Source organism: Corylus avellana, chromosome ca5, assembly GCF_901000735.1.
Source record: "Corylus avellana chromosome ca5, CavTom2PMs-1.0".
NCBI classification, from domain to species: Eukaryota; Viridiplantae; Streptophyta; class Magnoliopsida; order Fagales; family Betulaceae; genus Corylus; species Corylus avellana.
In genome coordinates, this window is record NC_081545.1 from 27,361,711 (window position 1) to 27,387,399 (window position 25,689).

The 25,689-nt window shown below is 37.7% G+C and overlaps 3 protein-coding genes across 3 annotated transcripts; all 3 read left to right on the forward strand.

Annotated features, from left to right (window-relative positions):
• The first annotated feature begins 1,055 nt into the window (after nucleotides 1–1,055).
• LOC132182967 (probable carboxylesterase 18) lies at nucleotides 1,056–2,444 on the forward strand. The gene has a single exon (XM_059596343.1). The coding sequence runs from the start codon at nucleotides 1,069–1,071 to the stop codon at nucleotides 2,104–2,106; it is 1,038 nt and encodes a 345-aa protein (XP_059452326.1). The 5' UTR covers nucleotides 1,056–1,068; the 3' UTR covers nucleotides 2,107–2,444.
• A 3,770-nt stretch (nucleotides 2,445–6,214) lies between these two features.
• On the forward strand, nucleotides 6,215–7,449 carry LOC132182738 (probable carboxylesterase 18). Its single transcript, XM_059596068.1, has one exon. It carries the CDS (start codon nucleotides 6,258–6,260, stop codon nucleotides 7,275–7,277), a length of 1,020 nt encoding a protein of 339 aa, XP_059452051.1. The 5' UTR covers nucleotides 6,215–6,257; the 3' UTR covers nucleotides 7,278–7,449.
• A 14,780-nt stretch (nucleotides 7,450–22,229) lies between these two features.
• On the forward strand, nucleotides 22,230–24,486 carry LOC132181305 (probable carboxylesterase 18). The gene has a single exon (XM_059594468.1). The coding sequence runs from the start codon at nucleotides 22,245–22,247 to the stop codon at nucleotides 23,391–23,393; it is 1,149 nt and encodes a 382-aa protein (XP_059450451.1). The 5' UTR covers nucleotides 22,230–22,244; the 3' UTR covers nucleotides 23,394–24,486.
• The last annotated feature ends 1,203 nt before the right edge of the window (nucleotides 24,487–25,689 follow it).

Consider the following 25,689-nt stretch of genomic DNA (forward strand, 5'->3'; position numbering starts at 1 on the left):
TTGTTTATTCGACCAAGGTCCCATCAAAGGAAGTAGAACAAATTACACAATTGATCATCGCTTTCGGTATCAATTATATGTTTATATATAGTAGAGTGGTATAGTATGACATGTTTTCAGTATATTGTTTCATTATCACTTTACCAAGCAAATGAATTGATATATTGATATATGTACATATTTACATGATTGAATATATGGGATTATGATGGTATCAAAGCTAGTACCGAGTTTTAGTTTGATATTTCAAGTGAGAAAAAAGTCTTTTTCTTATTTTGTTTTCACAGAAAAATGATTTTTTTTTACCTAAACACTTCCGCAAAGCGTTTTATTGTATTAAGTTAATTTGAACTCATAATTTCACCTGTAAAATTATTTGATTTTACCGTCATAATTATACAAGACGCCAAAGAACCCGAAGACATAGACTCATATATTTCAGATAGAGGCCGAGTATTTTGAGGCCATCTAAACTAGGCAATAATAGTAGCGCAACCTTATTAATAAAGTAATGTTGATAAGCATATGAAATAGAGCATTTATCTGAGTGAGACGTTACAATTACAATTTTTTTTTTGACATGTCTACAAAAAAGTAAAGAGAAGGATTCGAACTAGTGACTTCTACTTCATTACGCGTGAATTACATTACCGATTACCCGTTAAACAATAAAGAAAAATACTTCAACTATATTATTAAAATTTCAATAAAAATATTTCAAACTGCATTATTTAATTTATCTCACCTGTGACCTGTCATATGAAGACAATTATAGGACCCATTTTGCAAAATAATAATACAATAAAAATATATTATTAAAATTTCAAACTATATTATTAAAATTTCAATAAAAATATTTCAAACTGCATTATTTAATTTATCTCACCTGTGCCCTGTCATATGAAGACAATTATAGGACCCATTTTGCAAAATAATAATACAATAATTATCGGCATATTTTTCAGCCTCGAACACGCATTGACAATAAGAAAAAACACCCACCAGATGCTCCTTAGCTGCATTTGTCAACACACAGAGAGAGACAGAGACAGAGACAGAGACAGAGAGATGTCCCGGGGCGACGAAAATGTCGAACAAAGAGCAAACCCAAAACCAAACATCCCATGGAAGTTGAAGCTCTTCACGGGAGCATTTTCGGGGATCCTCAACGCCTCATTCCGCCTCAACGTGAGCGTCAACCGTCGCCTCCTCAACTTCATCGACTTCAAAGTCCCTCCCTCTCCCTCTCCCAATCCCCCTCATGGCGTTGCCTCCTCCGACACCACCGTTGACTCTTCTCGCAACCTCTGGTTCCGCCTCTACGACCCCACCCCCACTGGCGGCGAACCAAACGACGTCGTCCGCATGCCCGTCATCGTTTTCTTCCACGGTGGCGGCTTCGTCTTCGGCAACGCCAACTCGAATTGGGTGGATAAACAGGCGCGACAGCTCGCCCGAGAACTCCGCGCCATCGTCGTCTCCGTCAACTACCGGCTCGCGCCGGAGCATAGGTTCCCGTGCCAGTACGAAGACGGGTTCGACGCGCTGCGATTCATCGACGAAATGGACGGACGCGACATGCCGGCAAATGCTGATCTTAACCGTTGCTTTCTAGCCGGAGAGAGTGCCGGAGGGAACCTGGCCCACCACGTAGCGGTCAGAGCCGGCGAGTACGGGTTCAAGAGGGTGAAGCTCCTCGGGCTCATAGCAGTACAACCGTTTTTCGGTGGGGAGGAGCGGGTCGAGTCCGAGATTCGATTTTCCCGCGGCCCGATTTTGAGTCTGGACATGACGGACTGGTTCTGGAGAGCTTTTTTGCCAGGCGGGTCGGTCAGGAACCACCCGGGGGCGAATGTGTTCGGGTCGAAAGCGGATGAAATCTCTAGCGTGAGGTTCCCGTCTACGCTTGTTTTCACTGGAGGGTTCGACCCGTTACGTGATTGGGACATGAGGTACTACGAGGGGCTGAAAAGATCCGGAAAAGAAGTATTCCTGGTGGATTATCCGAATGCGGCCCACGGGTTCTGGAGCCTGGGCGTGAGACCCGAATGTCGTTTGTTTATAGAGGAAATGAGGGAGTTCATGCAAAAGCAAATGGACAAATGAAACGAGGTACTAGCCTGACGCGTGTGAGCAACAAGGTTCAAATAATTTTCATTATCATTTCTGCACGTGTGAACATGCGTTTATTTTCTTAAATCGTTTTAAGAGGAAATAATTTTAGGTTTTACGTAAGAATAGATATTATTGTATAATGATATAATTAATAGCTTGAAACATATCACTCATTCCCTCCTCGCGTGCTTAACAACTACATTGGAATCCTACGGGGTTGAGCGTGACATGGTGTGCCTGATCAGTTGGGTCCAAGGCGGAACCAGAAGCTAGCGGTGTCAAATCATATTATAATATATATATTTGATTAAATTATCTTTTCTATATGAACTTAAGCTTTTGTAATGATTAATGATAATTTAACATAGTATCAGAGCATACGCCATGAGTTCGAATCCTGAGAACATGTTAGAATATTTGATTAAATGATCTCTTTCTATGAGCTTAAGTTTTTTGAAACAATTAGTATATGTGGTGATTTAAGTTTTAACATGGCATTAGAGCCAATTTGGACCCTATCAATTCTATTTTTGGTATGTTTGCTTATTATATATCCATCTGGGTTGTAATTTTGGAATTGAAATTTTGGGTATTTGTGATTTTTATCGCAAGAAGAGGCTGTATGTATATGTTTTTATGGCAGTTAAGAAAAATCTTTCATTTCTCAAGGCTGTTATTTATAATTTTATCCTAATAGAAGGCTGAAACTGTGAGTCAATATCCTTTCACACTTGTAACTGTTAAATCAAACCATTCTATAAATCAAAGTTACCTTTGATTTTACTTGTGGAATAAAACTCCTATCGATCTACATATAGATTTATGTTTAACTTGCCTCTGATCTGATCAATGTCTTTCACTTAATTGTATAAGCAACTTATTTATTTATTTATCTCTTGGATTAACTTCCATTTTACTTCTTAATTGAGAGTATTAATTTGAACTGTGTTCACAAGCTTTGAAGATTGAGTTTTTAGATAAAACTGGATTTGCTTACTTTCTGTAGAATGAATAATCATGCAGAGGGCAGTAAGTTTTTGGTCGCAGAAGCTAGCGGTGTCAAATTATGTTATAATATATATTTGATTAAATTATCTTTTTTATATGAACTTAAGCTTCTATAATGATTAGTGGTGATTTAACATAGTATTAGAGCATACGTCATGAGTTCAAATCTTAAGAAAGTATTAGGATATTTGATTAAATTATCTCTTTCTATGAGCTTAAATTTATTAAAACATTTAGTATATATGGTGATTTAAGTTTTAACATGGCATTAGAGCCAATTCGGACCTATCAATTCTATTTTTGGTATGTTTGCTTATTGTTCCATCTCATTTTTGCTAAGTTTGTATCCATCTGGGTTGTAATTTTGGAATTGAAATTTTGGGTATTTGTGATTTTTATCTCAAGAAGAGGCAGTATGCATATGTTTTTATGGCAAGAAGAATCATTCATTTCTCAAGGCTGTTATTTATAATTTTATCGTGACAAGGGCTCGAATTGTGCAAATTGTCGGGGCAAAAGCCAAACCCCGGCAATTCCATACCAATGCCTACATTGAGGAGGGTGGGCGCAAGAAAAAACCCACCACCCTATTAGAGAGAGAGTCACCGATGGATGAAAACATCCTTCCTTAACATCAAAAGCCCCATCGGCACTAACAAAAGGTGGGAGATAAGGACCTAATTTAGGTTTTTTAGGAGGTAAAGGACCAGGTCTGTAAGTGGGAGAGGAAGAGCTAATTTGTTTGGTGTATGGATGGAAGTGTTTACTGGGAAGAGGACCAGAGGGGTATTTTGGGAGTTTAGATAAGGAAGACAGGGTGGGGTTTCTAGAAGAGGAAATCAATGTAACATCAGAAATGGATTCAATAAAAGGAGTCAATATATGTGGCAGAATGGAAGTATGGGTTTTTGGGGAACTAGTTATAAGAGAACTAGAAAAGTTAGAAGTGGAGGAATGAACATATATAATCATCATGTAGAGAACACGTGGGAGCAGGTGAGTTGGAAGTTAAAGCCCACGAGTTGTTGGAAAATTGGAGTTGGAGGCTATTGAGATTGGGGACTTTCGAAAGCATTAATGAGGAAGGGATTGGGCTCAGCTGAAAGTTGACAAGATGAGCCTTTCCAATTAATACAGCCGTAAAGGAAGGGCAGGAATTGGCCCCCAAGATAGAAATGGGGCTCAACACAAGTGAGTTGGTGGGGATGGGATAGGCTAGCTGGGTTGGAGGATCATCCAGAGGGAGAAGAACACGGATTCTCATGAAACTTTTCCGGCAAGGCTTCAAACTGACTTATTCACTTCTATTAGCCGCCCTAGACTTTCGGCAATAATAGCGGCATTGGCAATACTCATACGATCCCAGGGAAGTCCCTAAACTTGGACCTAGATGGACGCTTTCACAAACTCAATCTCATCAAAGGTTTCATCATTACCCCAATGCTTCAAGAATAAGAGAGTACCTTTAATATTCCAATGAGTTATTCAAAACCCTAGTAAGGTCTTCCATATCTCTAAAGATGAACACCATCTTGGTGTCTTCTTTGTCTTCAATGGTAAGGGACTTCAAGAATTGCCAAGCTTGAAGAATGTTGTTTTTGATAACGGATTTGGAAAAATGGTGGATTTGGGTTGTGAAAAAGGCACCCACAAAGTATAGTTGGGTGGCCACGACGTGCATGTTGAAAAGAGCTTGCCGAATTAGAGTCATATACACAATTTTGATTATTATAACAAAAGTTAAGCCAAGTTTACTATTATGTGCAGGGCAGTGATATACTGCACATCTGGCGTGCATCAACAGTGATGCACGCCGAGCATAATTTTTTTTTTTATTATTATTTTTTTAAAAAAAAAAAATTATGTCTGGCGTGCAGTATATCATTACCCTTATGTGCAATATTGCCGTAATTGACTTAAGCGGTGAGGCTCATAAAAGTTGAAAATCTAACTTAAGCCTTGGGAAAGATTTGGAGTTCAAAACTTCCATTTGAATGAGAGTTAAATGCCACATGTCAAATAGGGGTTGATATCGTTACTCATGACCCACTGATGTGATTGTTTTTTACATCGTACTTATAAAAGTTTATTGGACATGTTTATATTTTTTGCTCTTATTGATGTAATATGGAGAAAATATACTTAAATCACTTGAACTAACAATTATTTTTAAAAGAGCTCCACAAATCATAGTTACTGTTGATTATTAGAATTGATGAAAAATTGGTCATGTGCCTTGCATATAACTAATATGATCAAAATTTAATAATAATTAATCACAAATTAATAATAATTTAAAAGTTATATAATTTTTGAAAAAACATAAAAATAACACAAAAGTAATTTCTAGCGTTCCGTTCAGCCACGCAAGTTGCTTCGCTTGATCTAGTGACAGAACCAGCTGCTCTCAACGTGTGCTGCCTTTGCGATTTCTTTTTTTCTTTCTCTCTCTCTCTCAAGCTTACCTTTCTCTTTATTATTTTGGTGGATCCTGGCCGTTAGTCTACTGCCGCATTTATAGTATTGTTTTTTTTTTTTTTTTGAACAGTCATTTATAGCGTTGTTACTGTAACAAAGTCGTATCCTTTTCCTTTGGAAAAGGGTACTTGACTTCAGTATCCTCCATAATTGCTCCAGCCTACAGCACACCTATATACTTTCTCAGCATACTTTTTTACTTGATTAATTGTTGCCTCATAATAACAACTCCATTACTTAATCCTCACCATGCGATTTTCTTAACTTAATCCTCGCCCTCCAACGATTGAATATCTGAATCTCCCGATGTCTCCCATGTTTTCCTTCATTTATCCTTCCGGCCACCATGACCAGCTACAGCTACAGCCTACAGATGTGGTTTTGGCTTTCTACTGTGATACTGTGATATTGAGTAAAGAAGAATTATATTATTAAATATTCAAAAATATTTATGGTTGATCTCACCGTTATAGGATTAGGACCGATTATACATTAAATTGTCTCTCAATGGAGTCTCAAGAATGGGTCCACATATTGAAGGCAAATGTTTCGGTTTCACCCACCCCCATTGAAGATAAGAAAAAGCTTTACACCAGCAATTTTTTTCCGAGTCCCCAAAGAGAGGAGAGAGGGAGAGATATCTCGCAGCGACGAAAATGTCTGCACAAACTGCAAACCCCAAACCAAACATCCCATGGAATGTGAAGCTCTACAGGGCATCAATTTCGTGGATCTTGGACGCCGCATTACGCCCCAACGGGACCATCAACCGCGGCCTCATCAACTTCTTCGACTTCAAAGCCTCTCCCTCTCCCAAACCCCTCGATGGCGTTTCCTCCTCCGACATCACCGTCGATTCTTCTCGCGACCTCTGGTTCCGCATCTACAACCCAGCCCCCACCCCCACTGGCGGCGATCCGAACGACGTTGTCGGCATGCCCGTCATCGTGTTCTTCCACGGCGGCGGCTTCGCCATTGCCCAAGCCAACTCGATTTCGGTGGACAAACAGGCGCGCCAGTTCGCCCAAGAGCTCCGCGCCATCGTCTTCTCCGTCAACTACCGGCTGGCGCCGGAGCATCGGTTCCCTTCCCAGTACGAAGAAGGGTTCGACGTGCTGAGATTCATCGACGAAATGGACGGACGCGATCTGCCACCCAATGCTGATCTTAACCGTTGCTTTATCGCCGGAGAAAGTGCCGGAGGGAACTTGGCCCACTTCGTAGCGGTCAGAGCCGGCGAGTACGCCTTCAAGAGAGTGAACCTCCTCGGGCTCATAGCAGTACAGCCGTTTTTCGGAGGGGAGGAGCGGGTCGAGTCCGAGAACCAATTATTCTGGGGCCCGACTCTGAGACTGGACAGGACGGACTGGTATTGGAGAGCTTTTTTGCCGGAAGGATCGAACAGGGACCACCCGGCGGCGAATGTGTTCGGGCCGAATGCGGGTGAAATATTGGGCGGGAGGTTCCCGGCTACGCTTGTTGTAATTGGAGGGTTCGACCTGTTAAGGGATTGGGACCTGAGGTACTACGATGGTCTGAAAAGATCCGGAAAAGAGGTACACCTGGTGGATTATCCGACTGCGATCCACGGGTTCTGGAATTTCGGCGTGATGCCCGAATATAGTTTGTTCATAGAGGAAGTGAGGGCGTTCATGCAAAAGCAAATGGGCAAATGAAATAATTAATTAAGCTACTCCCATTCTCCAACCCTTCAAATTAGTTAATATGCTTTTATATTTTTATTATTAAATCTTTTTTAAGAGGATTTAAGATTCTCATATTCTATGCAAGAGTCAGTAAGACGCAAGTGGGTTTTCCGTTGTAGAATACGGTATTTATAACAATACAACCCCGCCATTGAAGAGCTATCTTTATTGGTTTAATTTGTTCATTGGCCTGGGTGATCCTATTTATTTTCACTTTTCTATTCTAAATATTATTATTATTATTTATCTATTTTTTCTATTCCCAAATTATTAATATAAATAAGAATTTGTTAAACACGATGCATTAAACTCTTCTTAGATGACATCCATTTATTTGCAGGTTTCTCATCTGGTGTATTGTTTTAACTCATGATTGATTGCAATCAGCTGAATTTATTGCAAAGACCAACAAATTTTTTACATTCAACAGAAACATAGGACCGTTCCCTGAATTTAGGAACCAAGGGAAAGTTTTCAGTAAATTATATTTGAGAGTAGGGGTGGGCAAATTAACCGTTACTGTTTAATCGGCCGTCTACCGGCTTCGACCGAACCGATATAAACCGTAGCCGATATGCCGATATCCTTATCGGTTAAAAAAAGTAAACCGGAATTCGGTCCGGTCCGGTTAAGCGGTTCTTATCGGTTAACCGATAAGAAACCGGATTTTTTTTTTTTTTTTTTTAAGTCCTAGTCCCAAAACGGCGCCGTTTAGTCTTTTAGAGAGGTTTCTAAATTCCCACAAGTGACACAGGTTTCCGAATTTGTGTAATGGTGTTGCCCATGACTTATTTTCCTTTTGCTAAGTGACTTTAATTAGTTAATACTTTGTTTATTATTCATTAATGAATTTTATTTTAATTTGAGTTTGGGTAGGTTTGATGTTTTTTTTTTAAGTGATGGCATTTGATGAAATTTCTTTGCCTTTGGTAAAAGCATTTTTCATTAACTAGTTTTGCTAGTCTAATTAGCATTCATTATGTTAATTAGTCCATTTGCTTTGAAAAAATGTATTTTATAATATTAAAAAAAAAAAAAAAAAAAAAAGGTTGAAGTGGATCAATATAAAAAAGTTTCAATTTTTAGCCCAAAAAACAAATATTTGGGTCCCAACAAAAAATATTTGATCCCTAAAACAACTCATTTTTAATAAATTATTTTAGCCCAACAAAAAGTATTTGGGCTCTCAAAAGTAAAAAAAACTTATTTTTGGTTTTTGGCCCAACAAAATAAATCAATATAAAGCTCTGGGTTAAATCGGTTAACCGGTTTAACCGGACCGTTTAACCGTGTACCGTTTTAACCGAAATTATCGGTTAAAATTCTTATTGGTTCGGTATCGATTAATAAACCGTTTAACCGAAAATTATCGGTTAATAACCGATAAGGTCCTTAACCGGACCATTTTGACCGATACCCAGGCCTATTTGAGAGACATTTTTGTTTCTTCAAAAAGTAAAATAATAAAAATATCCTTAAAATATAATGAACAAGATACTCTCCAATTCAAATGAATTAGAGAAGATCTAGTTCAATTCCCAACTCAGTCAATTGTTTCATTAATGTAAGGAAGTGGGAAAAAAAATATAACCCTTCCAACCAAGAAACCAACTAACTAAAACCAATAAAAAAATAGTATTTAAATAAAGTAGATAAATATTTAGAAACTTGTTGTGTGATGCTTTTAGGAAGTGGATGTAACACCCCACTTCAAAAACATGAATTAAAAATATATTTTCTAAAACAGCTGAAAAAAACTGAAATATTAATTTGGAGGGGAAGACAATTGATTTTGAGCCCGAAAAGAGATTAATGGTTGGGACATACATTTTGAAAAGAGTTTTTCCAGATTGAGGTCATATGCGTGACCTAAAACTTGTAGCCAAAGTTTTTTTTTTTTTTTTTTTTTTTTTTCACGGTATGTTGCGTGATCTTACCCCGATTGCACCTAATATGCATACTAGGGTTGTACATTTGATGCTCTAGGTTGAGTGGGGTTATACGCTTGATGCTTTAGGTCAAGAAGAGTTTTATGCGCATCACAAGTTAGATCGAGCGGAGTTGTATGCTTGATGCGTTGAGTAGAGTTGTATGCTTGATGCTTGAATAAGAAATGGGCTTACGAGAATATCAAAAGCTAATATTGAGTTTCTAGATATTTTAAGCGAGAAGAAAAGTTTCTATTGTTTTGTTTTCCCGAAAATTGTATTTTAGCTTAACACTTCTACAAAGTGCTTTATAGCATTAAGTTTTTTCAAAACCTGTACATATCTTTACAAAAGTTTACCTTCATTTTAGGAATCAATTTGTATTTAAATGATTTTTATCAAACAAAAGAAAGAAAAGTTTTAAAGTAAAACGGGGGCTCATGTCACATAGTCATGGTTAGATGCGCATGGAATTAAGATCTCTGAAAAGATAAAAATATCCCTAAAATATAACTAACCAAAGAGAGGATCATATTCCATGCGCATGAATGAAGTTATGTTTAATGCTCTAATTAATGTTATAATTTCTTTTAAGGAAAAGTCTATATACTCCCCTCAAACTATGAGTAATTCTAGAAGTCTCTCTTGTGTCCCTCTTGAGTCACTCCAAGAATAATGTGGCTATTAAAATCACCATTTAATCAAAATCCAATAATGATAAATTACAAGCCCAATAGTAATTTTAATAGCCACATCATTCTTAGATGGATTCAAGAAAGACACAAGAGGGACTTCTAAAATTACTAGAAAACTACCACCCAATTGAGAATGTCCCCCCTCCCCCCAAACAACCAATGGTAATTTTATAAAAATGAATTTTTATTTTTATTTTTAAATTTGGACACCACTTGGATATATATATATATATATATATATATATATATATATATATATCAATGAATCCGCTAAAATGTAAAAATTCCTAAGTTTTTTTTTTTTTTTAGATTCTTTACTTTCTAGGTCAATTGAAATGCCAAATAAATCCCCACCGTTAAATTTCCTCAAATTTGTGTAATGCCAGTTAATCCCAATCAAAACGCACTATTTTGCCACGTTAGCATAATAAATTTGTTTATTAATTTTATTTAAAAAAAATTAAAAATAAAATTGAAGGGGTAGCTCTGTTTTTGGGTTTTTAATTTTCGCATGGTTATGTGAGCATTTGTGGTCGTTTTAGGTCTGATTTTGACGGGTATTTCTCATTTTGGTGATTCATCGTTTTGCTTTCTGGGTGTTTGATATTTTTGGTATTCTCTGTTTGGTTACTGAGAATATGTTGGGAAAGAGACCAAAGCGTATGTTTATGTTGTTTTGGATTGGTCAAATGTTATACTGTATATCTGAGTGGCAATTTACTGATTTTTGTTTCCTTGGGCTGGTGTTTGGACCGGTGATGGCTTGGATGGTAGAGGTAGACGATGATGAAGAGGCCAAGGGTGCAGAGATGATGTTCGATGAAAGGCTTCAAAGAGAAAAAAGAAAGGGATGGTAGCGGGTGTTGGGTGACAAGTTGACAACATCTGAAACCTTTTCTGAATACAATCTCTTCTTCCCACTGAGAGAGGGACTCCAAAGAGCTTCACAGTAGTATTCTTTTCCTCATTTGAAGCCACCAGAGCCGGCTTACCAAGGCTTAGGCTGCAGCTTTTAGCCCCATGAACGCCCACATAATTAACAGCACTTTGCATTCGGCATGAAGAATCCAACTCTATGAGGAGCAGCTGTAAAATCACAGCTTCTTTGCTCAAACGGCGCCGGTTTTACATGGTTTTGAATGAAGTAGATGATGTTGTTATTGGAATACACATGAAACATGTGTTAAATTAGCTGGCATGAGCTGTATTGGAACACACATGAAACATGTGCTGGATTTGGATTAAACATGTGTTTGATTAGCTGAAACTTAGTGGAGAAGTTATTATTAGTTGAGTGTATTTTTACAGCAAAGTCTTTTGTATAAATACTCTTCTGTACATTTTTTATTCATTAATACAAAAATCCTAGTGATTCAACCAAAGAATACTTTCTGTGCTCGCATACTCTGTTCTTCATTTTCTATGTTTTTCATTCATCCACAACATATTGAATCTCACATTTGATATGGTAGCTCAATTTTCTTCTGTGTTCATTCCTTTCTATTCAGATTTCTTCTTGATTTTTTTTTGTAATCATGGCTTCATCTTGTTCCATGGAGTCTAATCTTTCGAATTCTTCAACTTCTTCAACTTCTGTTAACTCTGTAATAGATTCAAATCCATTGTTTCTTCACCATGGTGACAGTCCTGGTTCGGTGATTGTTTCCTCTCCACTCAATGGAGAAAACTACTACACATGGGCTAGATCCATGACCATGGCCTTGACAGCGAAAAACAAGCTCTAGTTCATCAATGGTCAACTGCCAAAACCACTGCCTTCTGATCCAGATTACTTTGCATGGACACGTTGCAATAATATGGTTCTTTCTTGGCTCATCAATTCTGTGACGAAGGAAATTGCAACCAATGTCATTTTTATTGATTCAGCAGAAACTATGTGGAATGATCTTCGTGATCGTTTTTCTCAGCAGAATGGCCCGAGGATCTTCCAAATTCAGAAGGCAATTTCTGCAATTACTCAGGAGAATCAATCGGTAAGCACTTACTACACAGCTCTCAAAGGATTGTGGGATGAATTACTCATGTATCGTCCAATACCAATCTATTTGTGTGGTAAATGTACTTGTGGTGGTGTGAAAACTCTCTCTAAGTATCATCACCAGGAGTATATTCTTCAGTTCCTCATGGGATTGAATGACTCTTTATCCCATGTGAGAGGCCAAATACTGTTAATGGATCCACTTCCACCTATTAACAAGGTGTTCTCCTTGGTTGTTCAAGATGAACGCCAAAGGATGATTTCTGGTTCGATTGATTCCATGTTTCATAATACTACTGCCATGATGGTTAATAATGTCAGGTTGCTTCTTCATCTTCCAATTCTTCTCATACTTATGCGAGTACTCGATTTGGTAAATCGAATGTCATCCGCAAGGATAGACCTACATGCACTCATTGTGGTGTCTATGGACATACTGTTGAAAAGTGTTACAGACTACACGGTTTCCCACCTGGTTTCAAATTTACCAAAGGGAGACCTGCTGCCAATCACGCTGTTCATCAAGTTTCTGATCTTGAGTCATCCCGCAACTTGTCAACCAATCTGCCTACAAGTTTGCCAATCAATTAGGAGCAAATTCAGCAATTGCTTGCTTTGCTACAGCCAAAGTCTGATATGGCTCCACCAGTCATTCAAGCAGGTGAACATCAGAGTCACCTAGTGTCTCAGATGTCAGGTACTTACTTTCTAATTCAATCTCCGCACTCTGTTTTCTCATCCATTTCATCTTTTCAAGTTGCCTCCCAATTTGAAAACAATCCCTGGATTATAGATACAGGTGCTACTGACCATATGGTCTGTTCCCTTTCTTTTCTTACTACAATGACATCAACTGTTTCTAAATTTGTAAAACTACCTAATGGTCAATTTGTTCAGTTACACATGTTGGCACAGTTCAAATTTCTGCTTCATTCATTTTAACCAATGTGCTTTGTGTTCCATCTTTCACTTTCAATCTCATTTCAGCAAGTAAACTAACTAAAATTCTTTCTTGTTGTCTCATTTTTCTTGCTGATTTCTGTTTTATTCAGCACCTGTTGACTTGGAGAATGATTGGAGTGGGTAAGGAACATGAAGGCTTGTTCTATTTGGTCAATAAACCAGTAAAGCCTGTATCAAGCACTTCAATTCCTGTTGTTAGTCTTTCTATTAAGAATGTTTCTTCAGATGTATGGCATTACCATTTAGGTCATTTGTCTTCTTCACGCCTTAAGCTTCTAAGTCAATTAGATTCTAGCATATCTGTTGACTCCAATAAGTGTTTTACTATTTGCCCTTTGGCTAAGCAACAAAGATTACGTTTTCCTGTAAGCCATTATGTTTCTAATAAAGCTTTTGATTTGCTGCATTGTGACATTTGGGGTCACTTTTCTACTAATTCTTTCAATGGTGTTAAATATTTTCTCACCATAGTAGATGATTATTCTAGATTCACTTGGGTTCATCTAATGGTTGCTAAGTTTTAAACCAGAAATTTGATTAAATCCTTTGTTCATATGATTGAAACCCAATTTGAATCTAAAGTCAAATGCATTCGAAGTAACAATGGTCTTGAATTCCAGCTATTTGATTTTTACCAATCCAAAGGCATCATTCATCAATTGAGTTGTGTTGAGACACCTCAACAAAACTCAATAGTTGAAAGAAAACATCAACACTTGCTAAATGTAGCACGAGCTCTAAGATTTCAAGCTAATCTGCCACTCATTTTTTGGGGTGAATGTATTCTTTCTGCTGTTCATATAATCAACAGAATTCCTACTCCTATTTTGTCTAACAAAACACCCTATGAGTGTCTGATTTCAACTCCTCCAAATTATTCTCATCTTCGAATATTTGGTTGTTTGTGTTTTGCTTCAACTCTCACTAGAAATCGATCTAAGTTTTATTCAAGAGCAAAGCCATGTGTTTTCTTTGGATATCCATATAACATCAAAGGATATAAATTGTTTGATTTGTCCACTAAAATAATTTTTATTTCTCGTGATGTTATATTCAATGAAAGTGTTTTTCCCTACCATCCAAACTTTAAACTCTCTCATATTATACAACATAACACTGTTCTTCCAACTCCTATTCCAGATTATGATGATAATTCCGTTTCTATTCCAAATCATTTTATTGATATTGTTAATAATCATGTTCTTTCTATTTCTAATGATGTTTCTGAACCCAATAATCATGAAACACATTTGGATTCTGTTCATAGTACACATGTTCCTAGTATTCCCATTAGAAAATCATCTAGGATTAAACATAAGCCTAGTTACTTACAACATTTTCATTGTCAAATGGCAACTACTTCATCCTTATTACCTCAAAGCATTCATCCAATGGATTCAGGTATTTCTTATAATCTCTCATCTGTCCTTTCATATGATAAATTGCCCCCTTCTTATAAACATTTTCTTCTTTCGGTTTCAACACATGTTGAGCCACAATATTATCACCAAGCTATTCAGCATGCATGTTGGCGTGAAGCAATGCAAGCTGAAATCAAAGCTCTTGAAGATAATAATACATGGACTCTTGTGTAAGTTGCTATTGGGTGTAAATGGGTTTGCAAGGTGAAGCACAAAGCAGATGGGTCAGTTGAAAGGAACAAAGCCAGACTTGTAGCCAAAGGATTCACTCAATGTGAAGGCTTGGACTACTTTGAAACCTTCTCTCCAGTGGCTAAACTCACCATAGTCCGGTGTTTACTTGCATTGGCAGCAATCAATAATTGGGAGCTTCATCAACTAGATGTAAACAATGCATTTTTGCATGGAGATCTAGATGAAGAAGTGTATATGAAACCACCTCTTGGCTTTGGCACCAAGGGAGACAATAGGGTTTGTCGTTTGAACAAGTCTTTATATGGTCTAAAACAGGCCTCTCGACAATGGTTCAGCAAATTTTCCTCAACTCTGCTTGCTCACGGGTTCATTCAATCCAAAGCCGATTATTCATTGTTTACTAAGTCCAAAGGTTCTTCTTTTATGGCCCTTTTAGTTTATGTTGATGACATAGTTCTAGCTAGCAATGATGGTCAAGCTATAGCAGATTTGATTGTGTTTTTGAACACTCAGTTTAAGTTGAAAGACTTGGGTCCTTTGAAGTTTTTTCTTGGGTTGGAGATTGCTCGAAATTCTCAAGGGATTTCACTATGTCAAAGAAAATTTGCTCTAGATATTCTCAGTGATGCTGGTCATTTAGCTGCAAAGCCTTCCAAATTTCCTATGGAATCTAATACCAAGTTTTCTGCTATGGATGGAGCCTTACTTGATGATCCCACAATGTATCGAAGGTTGATTAGAAGGCTGCTCTATCTCACAATCACTAGGCCTGATTTAACATATTCAGTCCACACTTTGAGTCAGTTTATGCAAGCTCCTCGGCAGCCTCACCTTGATGTTGCATATAGAATTCTCAGATACATCAAAGCAGCTCCTGGCCAAGGGATTTTCTTTCTAGCATCTTCAGCTCTTCATTTAAAGGCTTTTTGTGACTCTGATTGGGCTGGTTGTCCAGACACCAGAAGATCAGTATCTGTTTTTTGTGTTTTCTTAGGAGATTCATTAATCTCTTGGAAGTCTAAGAAGCAAACCACAATTTCCATATCATCAGCTGAAGCCGAATATCGTTCTATGGCAGCTGCTTTGTGTGAGTAAACTTGGCTGCTTCATTTGCTCAAGGATTTTCAGATTCCTCATCCTCAAGCTGCTCTTTTATTCTGTGACAGTAAAGCAGCTCTTCATATAGCTGCTAATCCTATTTACCACGAGAGGACTAAACATATTGAAATCGACTGCCATGTTGTGCGAGAAAAGATCCAACTTGGCCTAGTTCGAACACTTCATTTTTCTTCTACTAATCAACTAGCTGATTTGTTCACTAAGGCTCTTGGTTCTGATGTTTTTCAAACACTTCTATCCAAGATGAACATTATTAATATACATTGTTCATCTTGAGGGGGGTATTGGAATACACATGAAACATGTGTTAAATTAGCTGGCATGAGCTGTATTGGAACACACATGAAAAATGTGCTGGATTAGGATTAAACATGTGTTTGATTAGTTGAAACTTAGTGGAGAAGTTTATTATTAGTTGAGTGTATTTTTACAGCAAAGTCTTTTGTATAAATACTCTTTTGTACATTTTTTATTCATTAATACAAAAATCCTAGTGATTCAACCAAAGAATACTTTCTGTGCTCGCATACTCTGTTCTTCATTTTCTCTGTTTTTCATGTGGGCGAGCTCCGACAGTTGCATGAAGTTTTTTCTTCTCAGTCGTTGGTTGTCTTCCATCATTCTCAGATGATATGGCAATTCTGCCTATGTCTATTACTATTTTCTTTTCGTCTCCACTCACTTTCTGTCATAATACACATATGTTTCCAATCCCCATATTAATTTCTCGCATCTCCTCTCATCCAATACTCATAGACGAAATAAAATAGAATAATACCTGCCAGTCTGGCACAAGGGCAGGCACAGTAGCACCAAGCTTGCTGGTCAGCTTCCTTTTCAAACCCTCAATTTCTGTAATCACATAAAGTAAACAGAAGAAAGAAAAAACTTCATACTAAGAAATTCATGAAGCAGGGAGAAAAACAAGAAGAAAACTCAGGCCCTGTGATAATTATAACAGAGGAAATATCATACCATTCTCTCCTGGCTTCAAACGCCCACCAGGCAGTTTGCAGAAAGTGTTCCCAATTTGCAGAAGAAGTATGTGGGGATGATTATGTTCCTGCACCTGCCAGATACAGCCATAGAATGAGCCAAGAGAAAGTAAGCATCTAGACGTGTAGAATGAAGAAACTTATGTCCAATTCTTGTCCTTCCAAGAAATACCATGGACAAGAACTTGGAAGGAAGAGGGCTAGCAGCATGTTGAGCATAAGAAAAGGCAACAAAACTAAAATAGAAACTAACTGTCTAAGAAACGTTTGTGATTCTTATTAGCGGCAGAAAACAATGAATCACAATTTCAGCAAAAAAAAAAACCATTTTGCACTGTGAGCGAAATCGAATTCCTCTTCTAATATATATGGTATCATAGCAGTGAAGAATTGTTGGGGTTATCCCACATCGGTTTATGAAAGGGGCTGGTGGTCAGTTTATAAGTGTAAGGAAAAGCCTCACTTCTTGAACTAGTTTTTAGGATTAAGATAGGCTCAATACCACCCAATAAGAATGACTTACGTCGTCACCCAACACCTACTACCATCCCTTTCTTTTTCTCTTTGAAGCCTTTCATCGAACTTCATCTCTGCACCGTTGGCCTCTTCATCATCATCTACCTCTACCATCCAAGCCATCACCAGTCCAAACACCCGCCCAACTACCTCCTGGGGTTGGCTTGCGGCCACTCCCAGGGCCAGGGGGTCAAGGCTGGCTTTCCGGCCACCCCTCAAATTTTTTTATCTTTATTTTTAAAAATTAAATTAATAAAACAATTATTATGCTGACGTGGCTAAACGGTGCATTTTGATTGGGACTAACGAGCATTACATAAATTTGAGAAAAATTTAACAATGGGAATTTATTTCGCATTTTGATTAACTCAGGAAGTAAAAAATCTTTACAAAAAAAAAAAAAAAAAAAAAAAACCTTAAGAATTTTACAATTTTGACGAATTGACTAATGAATTTATAATATATTTACCCTTAAAACAATCAAGAAACTCAATTATATTATTAAATATTGAAAAATATTTCAACTGCATTATTGAGAGAGTAATTAAAAAGAAATGTTGCACATAGGAGTGATCAAATTTTTTAAATTTTTAATGAATTCTGATCGGCTGATGGGACTGCCAAATTGTCTCTCCTGTCATAAGAACACAATTATAGAACAGATTTTTTAATGCTTTTTATTTATTTTTATTTTTTAGCATATCTACACAAAGAAAGGGGAGAGGGGATTCGAATTAGTGACCTTCACTTCACTAGCCGTAGTCCACAGCTGATTAAGCTACCTTTACTGGCGATTTTTTTAATGCTTTTATTCTAATTTTTCAGTCTCAACTCTAAGCTACTATTTAGCCTTGTAGCTGCAATTGTCTTCTGGATCGTCGCTTTGTAACTCTAATATTTGGCTTACCCCCCAACACAGAGAGAGAGAGAGAGAGAGACTCAGAGACCCAACTTGGTATGGTTGTAGCATAGGGTATTTATAATAATAGAATCATGCTATGGAGGCGTTATATTGGTTGTTCATTGGCTTGGAGGATGCTAGAGTACTTTTTGGTGGGGCGGGTACTAAGGTATACTTCTATTAGTCTTGAGGAAGTGCATCTAGTTTTTATCGTCTAAACTCCTATTAAGTGATCTCTTCAAACATGTGTTACTATTATTTCAGCCGTATAGAATAGCACATTGATGGCTTCATCTTGCCTTTCGAATTAAAGAAAATAAAAATCTGACTTCTCTCTGCCTGGACAACAAGGTATGACCAGAAATTCCCCACATCATAAACGAATTAATTAATAGCAAAATTAATGAAATAAGTTAAAAATTGAAATCTATTTGAATACTGATAGATATTGTTAATTGTTGATTTTAAAAAAGGGTTATGCAAGAATGGCCTTGACCGAGAACCGTAGCGGAATTACCGATTACGGGGCTTCTTTGGTCTAACAGGATATTATTGTAAATTCGTCAAGAATTACGGAATAATTGTTTCCCCGCTTGCAACGTTACTAATTAGAAACTGAAAGTTTGGACAATACCAACAAAGCAGAGGACAAATAAAAGCCAAAGTAAATTAGGAATTTGAATAACGTTAAAGTGTTGATTAAATGAAATTTATCTTTTTCTATTAAGCTTAAGTTTTTGGAACAAGTGTTTATTTAATATGGTATTAGAGTCAACTGTCTTGAGTTAGAACCTTGACCACATCAATTTACCCTCATTTAAATTAAATTTTTACATGTTGGGCTTCACCTATTAAAAATGAGTTTGAACCCACACGTTAGAGGAGTTTTAAATAGGAGTGGACAGATTAACCGGTTACCGATTACCGGCCGTGTACCGGTTTCGACCAAACCGATATTAACCGTAACCGATATACCGATATCCTTATCGGTTAAATTTTTTATACCGGTATCCTTATCGGTTCGGTTAGAAATTTCATATCGGTTAACAGTTTAACCGATATAAACCATTAAATAAGAATGCCAAAACGACGTAGTTTTGGAATTATATATATACCTATGTAACCTTATCTTAATTTGGGTTTGGGTAGGTTTGATCTTTTTTTTTTAGTGATGGCATTGGATGAGATTTCTTTGCCTTTGGTGAAAGCATTTTTCATTAACTAGTTTTGTTAGTCTAATTAGCATTCATTATGTTAATTAGTCAATTTGCTTTGGAAAAATGTATTTTATAATATAAAAAAAATTGTGATAGATCAATATAAAAAAGCTTCAATTTTTATTCCAAAAAACAAATATTTGGGTCCCAACAAAAAGTATTTGGGCCCTAAAATAACTTATTTTTAATAAGTTATTTTAGCCAAACAAAAAGTATTTGGGCTCTCAAAAGTCAAAAAAACTCATTTTTTGCCCAACAAAATAAATCAATATAAAGTCCACGGTTAAATCAGTTAACCGGTTTAACCGAACCGTTTAACCGTATACCGTTATAACTGATAATTTCGGTTAAAATTCTTATTGGTTCGGTATCGGTTAATAAACCGTTTAATCAAAAATTATCGGTTAATAACCGATAAGAGCCAAAACCGGACCGTTTTGACCGATACGCAGGCCTAGTTTTAAAATGTTGATTAAATAATTAAATTTATCCAAAAAAAGATAATATGAAACAAAATAACAAATGAGCTAAGAAAGTTTTGATGAGTAAAAAAGTAACATAAAAAGTAGTAATTTGGAGGAAAAACGGTGGATTTGGGGACGAAAAAGGCACCCACCAAGTGGAAAATCGAATATTAACTTGTAATTTTGTGGAAATCTGTAATTAAACCTTCCACTTTCTTTTGTCTTTGAAAGAATTAAGATGTACTTCTTTTTATGTACAAAATTAATGACTTGATTTTTTGTTTATATCTAGTCATTGTAGCTCATCTATTTGATCTGTAATTCTTAGTGCATGGCTTCATCTTTCTTTTTTCTTTTTTTTTTTTCGTTTCACCCCAGGAATTTGAGACGTGTTTCTGTGACTTCTCATCTTATGTGGCAAATGCATTCATAATGGTTAGTTTTTTCTCAAAAACTCAAAGCAAATTACACTTTGACGCCAGTAATTAAGGGGAAGGCGAAAATACCTCCCCATATCTTCTTCTTCTTCTTCTTCTTCTTCTTGGCTATTGGATTCAGCAATTAAGGACCATCAAACTCTGATACAAACCCATGCCAGATATCTCTTAGTATAAAAAGAGTTAGAACCCGTCTTTGTTGCTTCAAGCCTCATGATAGTTTTACGTTTCCAATTGTAAATCACGTTGTTTCAACGCTTTAGAGGGATGTAATATTTGGGGAGATGGTGTGTTCTATCTCAATAAGGATGGGTTTTGGATTTGATATATATTTTTGCTATACGATGATTGAAGAATATGTGGAATGCGGTTATGTAACTTATGCTCGTAACATGTTTGCTAGAATGTCGAACAAAGATCTCCAGGAAATGAGGGTAGAGTTTGAACCCAATGTAGTGATTGAGTGTTGCAGGGGTGTTGTGCCGGTGGAAGTTTGATCCAGCTGGGGAGGCAACTTCGCAATCAAGAACGGAATCTTGAGATGGGTTTGTACAAAATTCAGAGTTTTTGAAAATGTTAATTAAGAAAGGCAGTGTTGAGGAAGTTTAAAGTATTTTGATTTGTTGCGGAACGAAAGAAAATTCAACAGAAAAAATGTTTCCGTTAGTTTTTGGGTTAAAAATGTATTGATCAAATCTCGACCATCCGTGTAAACTACAGCAGATGTGCAGTAATTTGCACTACCGTATAGAAGCCAAATCCCAAGATACAAACCGCTTTCCTTTCTCAAGCCATGAGCCACCTCATCTATGTATCTTATCAACCGACATAATCACCATGACACCATGACACCATGTAATTAATGTCTTCACCTACTCCATAGACTTGAACAATTTCCCAATTCTTCATGATCTAAATTATGCTTTGCGTTTCCATGCGGAACAAACATTAAAATCTCGCAAACTAGCAGCATTTATGTTGGAAAAATTCCACTCAACCAGTTCATCAGATCTCGAGTTTCAACACTAATGATAAGTCCACAAAGCGTATCCATTACTTAGATAGCAAAACTCCCGGGATTGGCATATCTCGAGAGAATATGAATAATACCCGGCGGTCACTCCCTGACAAATATCCTTGGGAGGATGTAGAGCATATTATGATCGAGTCTTAGGAGCGGACTTATCCCAGGACCTAGAGTCATCCATTACACACAAGTCCAGGGACAAACACCTCTTGGGATATTCAGACATTCACTTCAATATAGAAGGTTTAAGAGATCTTTATCCCCTAATATAAGGAAAACACCATTGGAGTATGAGTCTATCCATATCCAATTAAAACTCTCAACACTCCCACTCCCACGTCAAGTTGAAATATGAGATTTAGTCAATGTCTAACTCAATTTCTCTCCCTATAAATAGGCCCTACACTAGATACCAAAGACAACGGAAATCTTGTGCGTCACATTCCAATAAATTGATTTAGGCATCAAAGTTTACCCGATAATGAAAGCCTTTTGAAGAAGAAAGAAGAGTGTATTAAAGATAAGAACTCTTGAAGAAAAGAACATGATGTTCGCACCGAACCAAGGAGAAGAGGAAGACAAGGACAAGAAGCATGAGTAGGAAGAGGAGGGGCAAAAATGGTTGTATCTCTTCTCCATAATTGCTCCACCACACCTTTCTACTTTCTCAGGATATTTTTCTACTGGAATAATTGTTGCCAGTATACACTACACTTTCTCTCCCTTTCCCAAAATACTTTCTACCACATAATTTTACACTCCAAACTGATCTTGAGTTAACTTTTCAGCTATTAATACATTTAACAACAACCAATACATGCGAACTGAGGTAAACAGTAAACTGTGTTTATCATATTAAAAATATGAGTAATACCAAATAATATTCAAATGTCATCGTGTGTTTTTAAAGTTGATGTAATATTTTAAATTATTATTGAAGATAATAATCAGGAAAAATACTTCAACTGCATTATTAGATATTCAGAGTAATGTTGGTCGCCCTGAATAATTATTGTAGGACCGATTCTGCATCAAATTGTCTCTCAATGGAATCTCAAGAATGGGTCCACACGTTGAAGGCAAATGTTTTCACGTTGAAGATAACAAAAAGCTTTACACAAGCAATTATTTTCCGAGTCCCCAAAGAGAGGAGAGAGGAGAGAGGGAGAGATATCTCGCAGCGACGAAAATGTCTGCACAAACTGCAAACCCCAAACCAAACATCCCATGGAATGTGAAGCTCTTTAGGGCATCAACTTCGTGGATCTTCGACGCCGCATTACGCCCCAACGGGACCATCAACCGCGGCCTCATCAACTTCTTCGACTTCAAAGCTCCTCCCTCTTTCAAACCCCTCGATGGCGTTTCCTCCTCCGACATCACCGTCGATCCTTCTCGCGACCTCTGGTTCCGAATCTACAACCCAGCCCCCTCCCCCACTGGCAGCGATCCAAACGATGTTGTCGGCATGCCCGTCATCGTGTTCTTCCACGGCGGCGGCTACATCCTCGGCCAAGCCAACTCGATTTCGGTGGACAAACAGGCGCGCAAGTTCGCCCGAGAGCTCCGCGCCATCGTCTTCTCCGTCAACTACCGGCTGGCGCCGGAGCATCGGTTTCCGTCCCAGTACGAAGAAGGGTTCGACGCGCTGAGATTCATCGACGAAATGGACGGACGCGATCTGCCACCCAATGCTGATCTTAACCGTTGCTTTATCGCCGGAGAAAGTGCCGGAGGGAACTTGGCCCACTTCGTAGCGGTCAGAGCCGGCGAGTACGGCTTCAAGAGGGTGAACCTCCTCGGGCTCATAGCAGTACAGCCGTTTTTCGGAGGGGAGGAGCGGGTCGAGTCCGAGAAACGATTATTCTGGGGCCCGACTCTGAGATTGGACGGGACGGACTGGTATTGGAGAGCTTTTTTGCCGGAAGGATCGAACAGGGACCACCCGGCGGCGAATGTGTTCGGGCCGAATGCGGGTGAAATATCGGGCGTGAGGTTCCCGGCTACGCTTGTTGTAATTGGAGGGTTCGACCTGTTACGGGATTGGGACCTGAGGTACTACGATGGTCTGAAAAGATCCGGAAAAGAGGTACACCTGGTGGATTATCCGACTGCGATCCACGGGTTCTGGAATTTCGGCGTGATGCCCGAATATGGTTCGTTAATAGAGGAAGTGAGGGCGTTCATGCAAAAGCAAATGGGCAAATGAAATAATTAAGGTACTCCCATTCTCCAACCCTTTCTGCGTGTCAGCTGCATATATAATTAGTCTTCAAATTAATCAATATGCTTTTATATTTTTATTATTAAATCTTTTTTAAGAGGATTTGAGATTCTGATCATATTCTATGTAAGACGCAAGTGGGTGTTTTGCGTTGTAGAATACGGTATTTATAATAATACAATCCCGCCATTGAAGAGCGTTATTGCCTTACCGGTTTGTTCATCGTCTCGGGTGATGCTAGAGTCCTTGGTGGTTGTGTTTAGTTATGGTGAGTTGTAATCTAATGTTATCGTGTATGCATAATGGCATTAATAGTAGTAATTAAGCAGAAAAGGAGGTATTTGGAATCTTGGATCCTCCTTTATTGTTGTAATTATTTGATTACTTCCACCAAACGGAAGTAATTCTAGTCCTTGAACACCAACTCCGTCAAAATTGATCGTGCTTTGCATTCAACGGAGAAAATATACGCTGATGGAGATCGGTTGGCCATTGAAATCCAAGCAAGGGGTTTGGTTTGTCAGAAACAATGGATTATTTTTTTGGGCTCCGATCGGGAACTGGCTGAAGACGGTGGCTGAACTGACTGAGGCTGGTGTGAAGACTGACAGCAAACACTGCGGAAGAAGCGGCAGCAGCGGCCAACAACAGCGCAAGGGCCTAAAAGCAAAAATTGGGCCGACTTGAGCTAAATCAACAAATGAGCCCACTTGAACAGTTATTGAATCGACTAACTCGAATCCGACACACGTGAAGCGCGTGAGCTGGCCCACTTGGGTGGTTAATGGGGTTAACGAATTTGCTTATCTAAATTTGTCTTGAAAAGGGTTGACTTAGGCCAAAAACCATAAGGGGCCCAACTTAGACTGGAAACCGACAAAAAATGAGCCGACTTGAGTGGTTATCGAGTCAGCGCATTGAACTCAACTTGTGCATGGTGGACGTGATGTGGTCCAAGTAGTGGTCCACTTGCACCAGTTATCGGGCTTCTTCTTCTTCTGTTAGTATCTTCTTCTTCTTGGACTGGTTATCGGACTTCTTCACAATTTGTCTCTTTTCATCACTGGACATTGTTAATATCTTCTACGTTCTTTTTTTTTCTTTTTTTTTTCACAATTTGTCTTTGTCTTCTTCTCTTCCTCTTAAAAGCTTAAGATCTCAAAGACATACTGTAGCATTAACTTGAACATAACAAATGCATGAGTTTAAAACTTTATAGAATTTAAATGCGAAAATGAAAGATCATAAAAAATAGCATAACAAGAGTTTTTGAAAATCTCTCTTTTTCCTCTTAGTCACATCATGAAAATAAGATGAAAAAAAATCGTCTCCAAGAGGTAGCTCAATCAGTTAGGACCACGCCTAATGAAGCGAAAGTCACTAGTTCGAATATAATGGATAAACGAAAAAGCTTTGCAAGCAACATTCCCAACTAGTTCGAAACCGGTGGGATTAAAACATTTCTTTAAAAACTTCTCTTGAAAAACATTTAATTTAGCATAACAAAAAATTGTTTTAAAATATTTATTTTGTAAAACCGAGCTTAAGAAAATCTCTTCTTATTTTCTATGGCTTTTGCATATCGTTATGTTGTTTGTATAGAATTACACAATTTACATGAATTACCAACCTTTGAACATCATAAAACTATTTAGGGTGGACGTGCTCTCTGATCAGCTAAGTAACTTTTAAGTACATTCAACGTGACAAACATGATGATGGGCCAAGGTTTCACATAAACGTTGCATATGTTGCGCTCTGTCGCATTCCCTTTCTCTTAAGCCAAATAAGTACATAAAGTGTTCCTCTCATCATATGCTTTGAACTTTTTTCTTTTTTAAACTATTATCTCATAATTTTAGGAGTTGTCCTCAAAAGGTAGCTCAATCGGCTAGGACCACGCTTAATAAAATAGAGGTCACTAGTTCAAATCTCCCTCCCTCCTCTTATGCGGACATGTCAAAAACATGTCAAAATAATAATAATAATAATAATAATAATAATAATCTTAGGAGTTAGGGCAATATAAAAGAGGTTTTTCTCTCTTTCAAAATCTTTTATTTCTTAGGAACATAAAGGTACCACGTGTGTTGGTGCACTTTTGGATTAGGCCCGGGTTCATTGGCTGTGTTTGCCCCCAGCCAGGGCCGGTACTGCAGCTGGAACGGCACTGTTCCAGCTACAGTACCAACTGATTATTGGTTTTTGCAAGTCAAAAAAATCATCCCAACTTTCAAAAACAAGTCTTTTTCTATTCAGTTCCCAACCGATAATTCCAACT

Excerpts from the sequence above, each read along its gene's own strand:
- LOC132182967 (XM_059596343.1), top strand. The coding sequence starts at position 1,069 with ATGTCCCGGGGCGACGAAAATGTCGAACAAAGAGCAAACCCAAAACCA.
- LOC132182738 (XM_059596068.1), top strand. The coding sequence starts at position 6,258 with ATGTCTGCACAAACTGCAAACCCCAAACCAAACATCCCATGGAATGTG.
- LOC132181305 (XM_059594468.1), top strand. The coding sequence starts at position 22,245 with ATGGGTCCACACGTTGAAGGCAAATGTTTTCACGTTGAAGATAACAAA.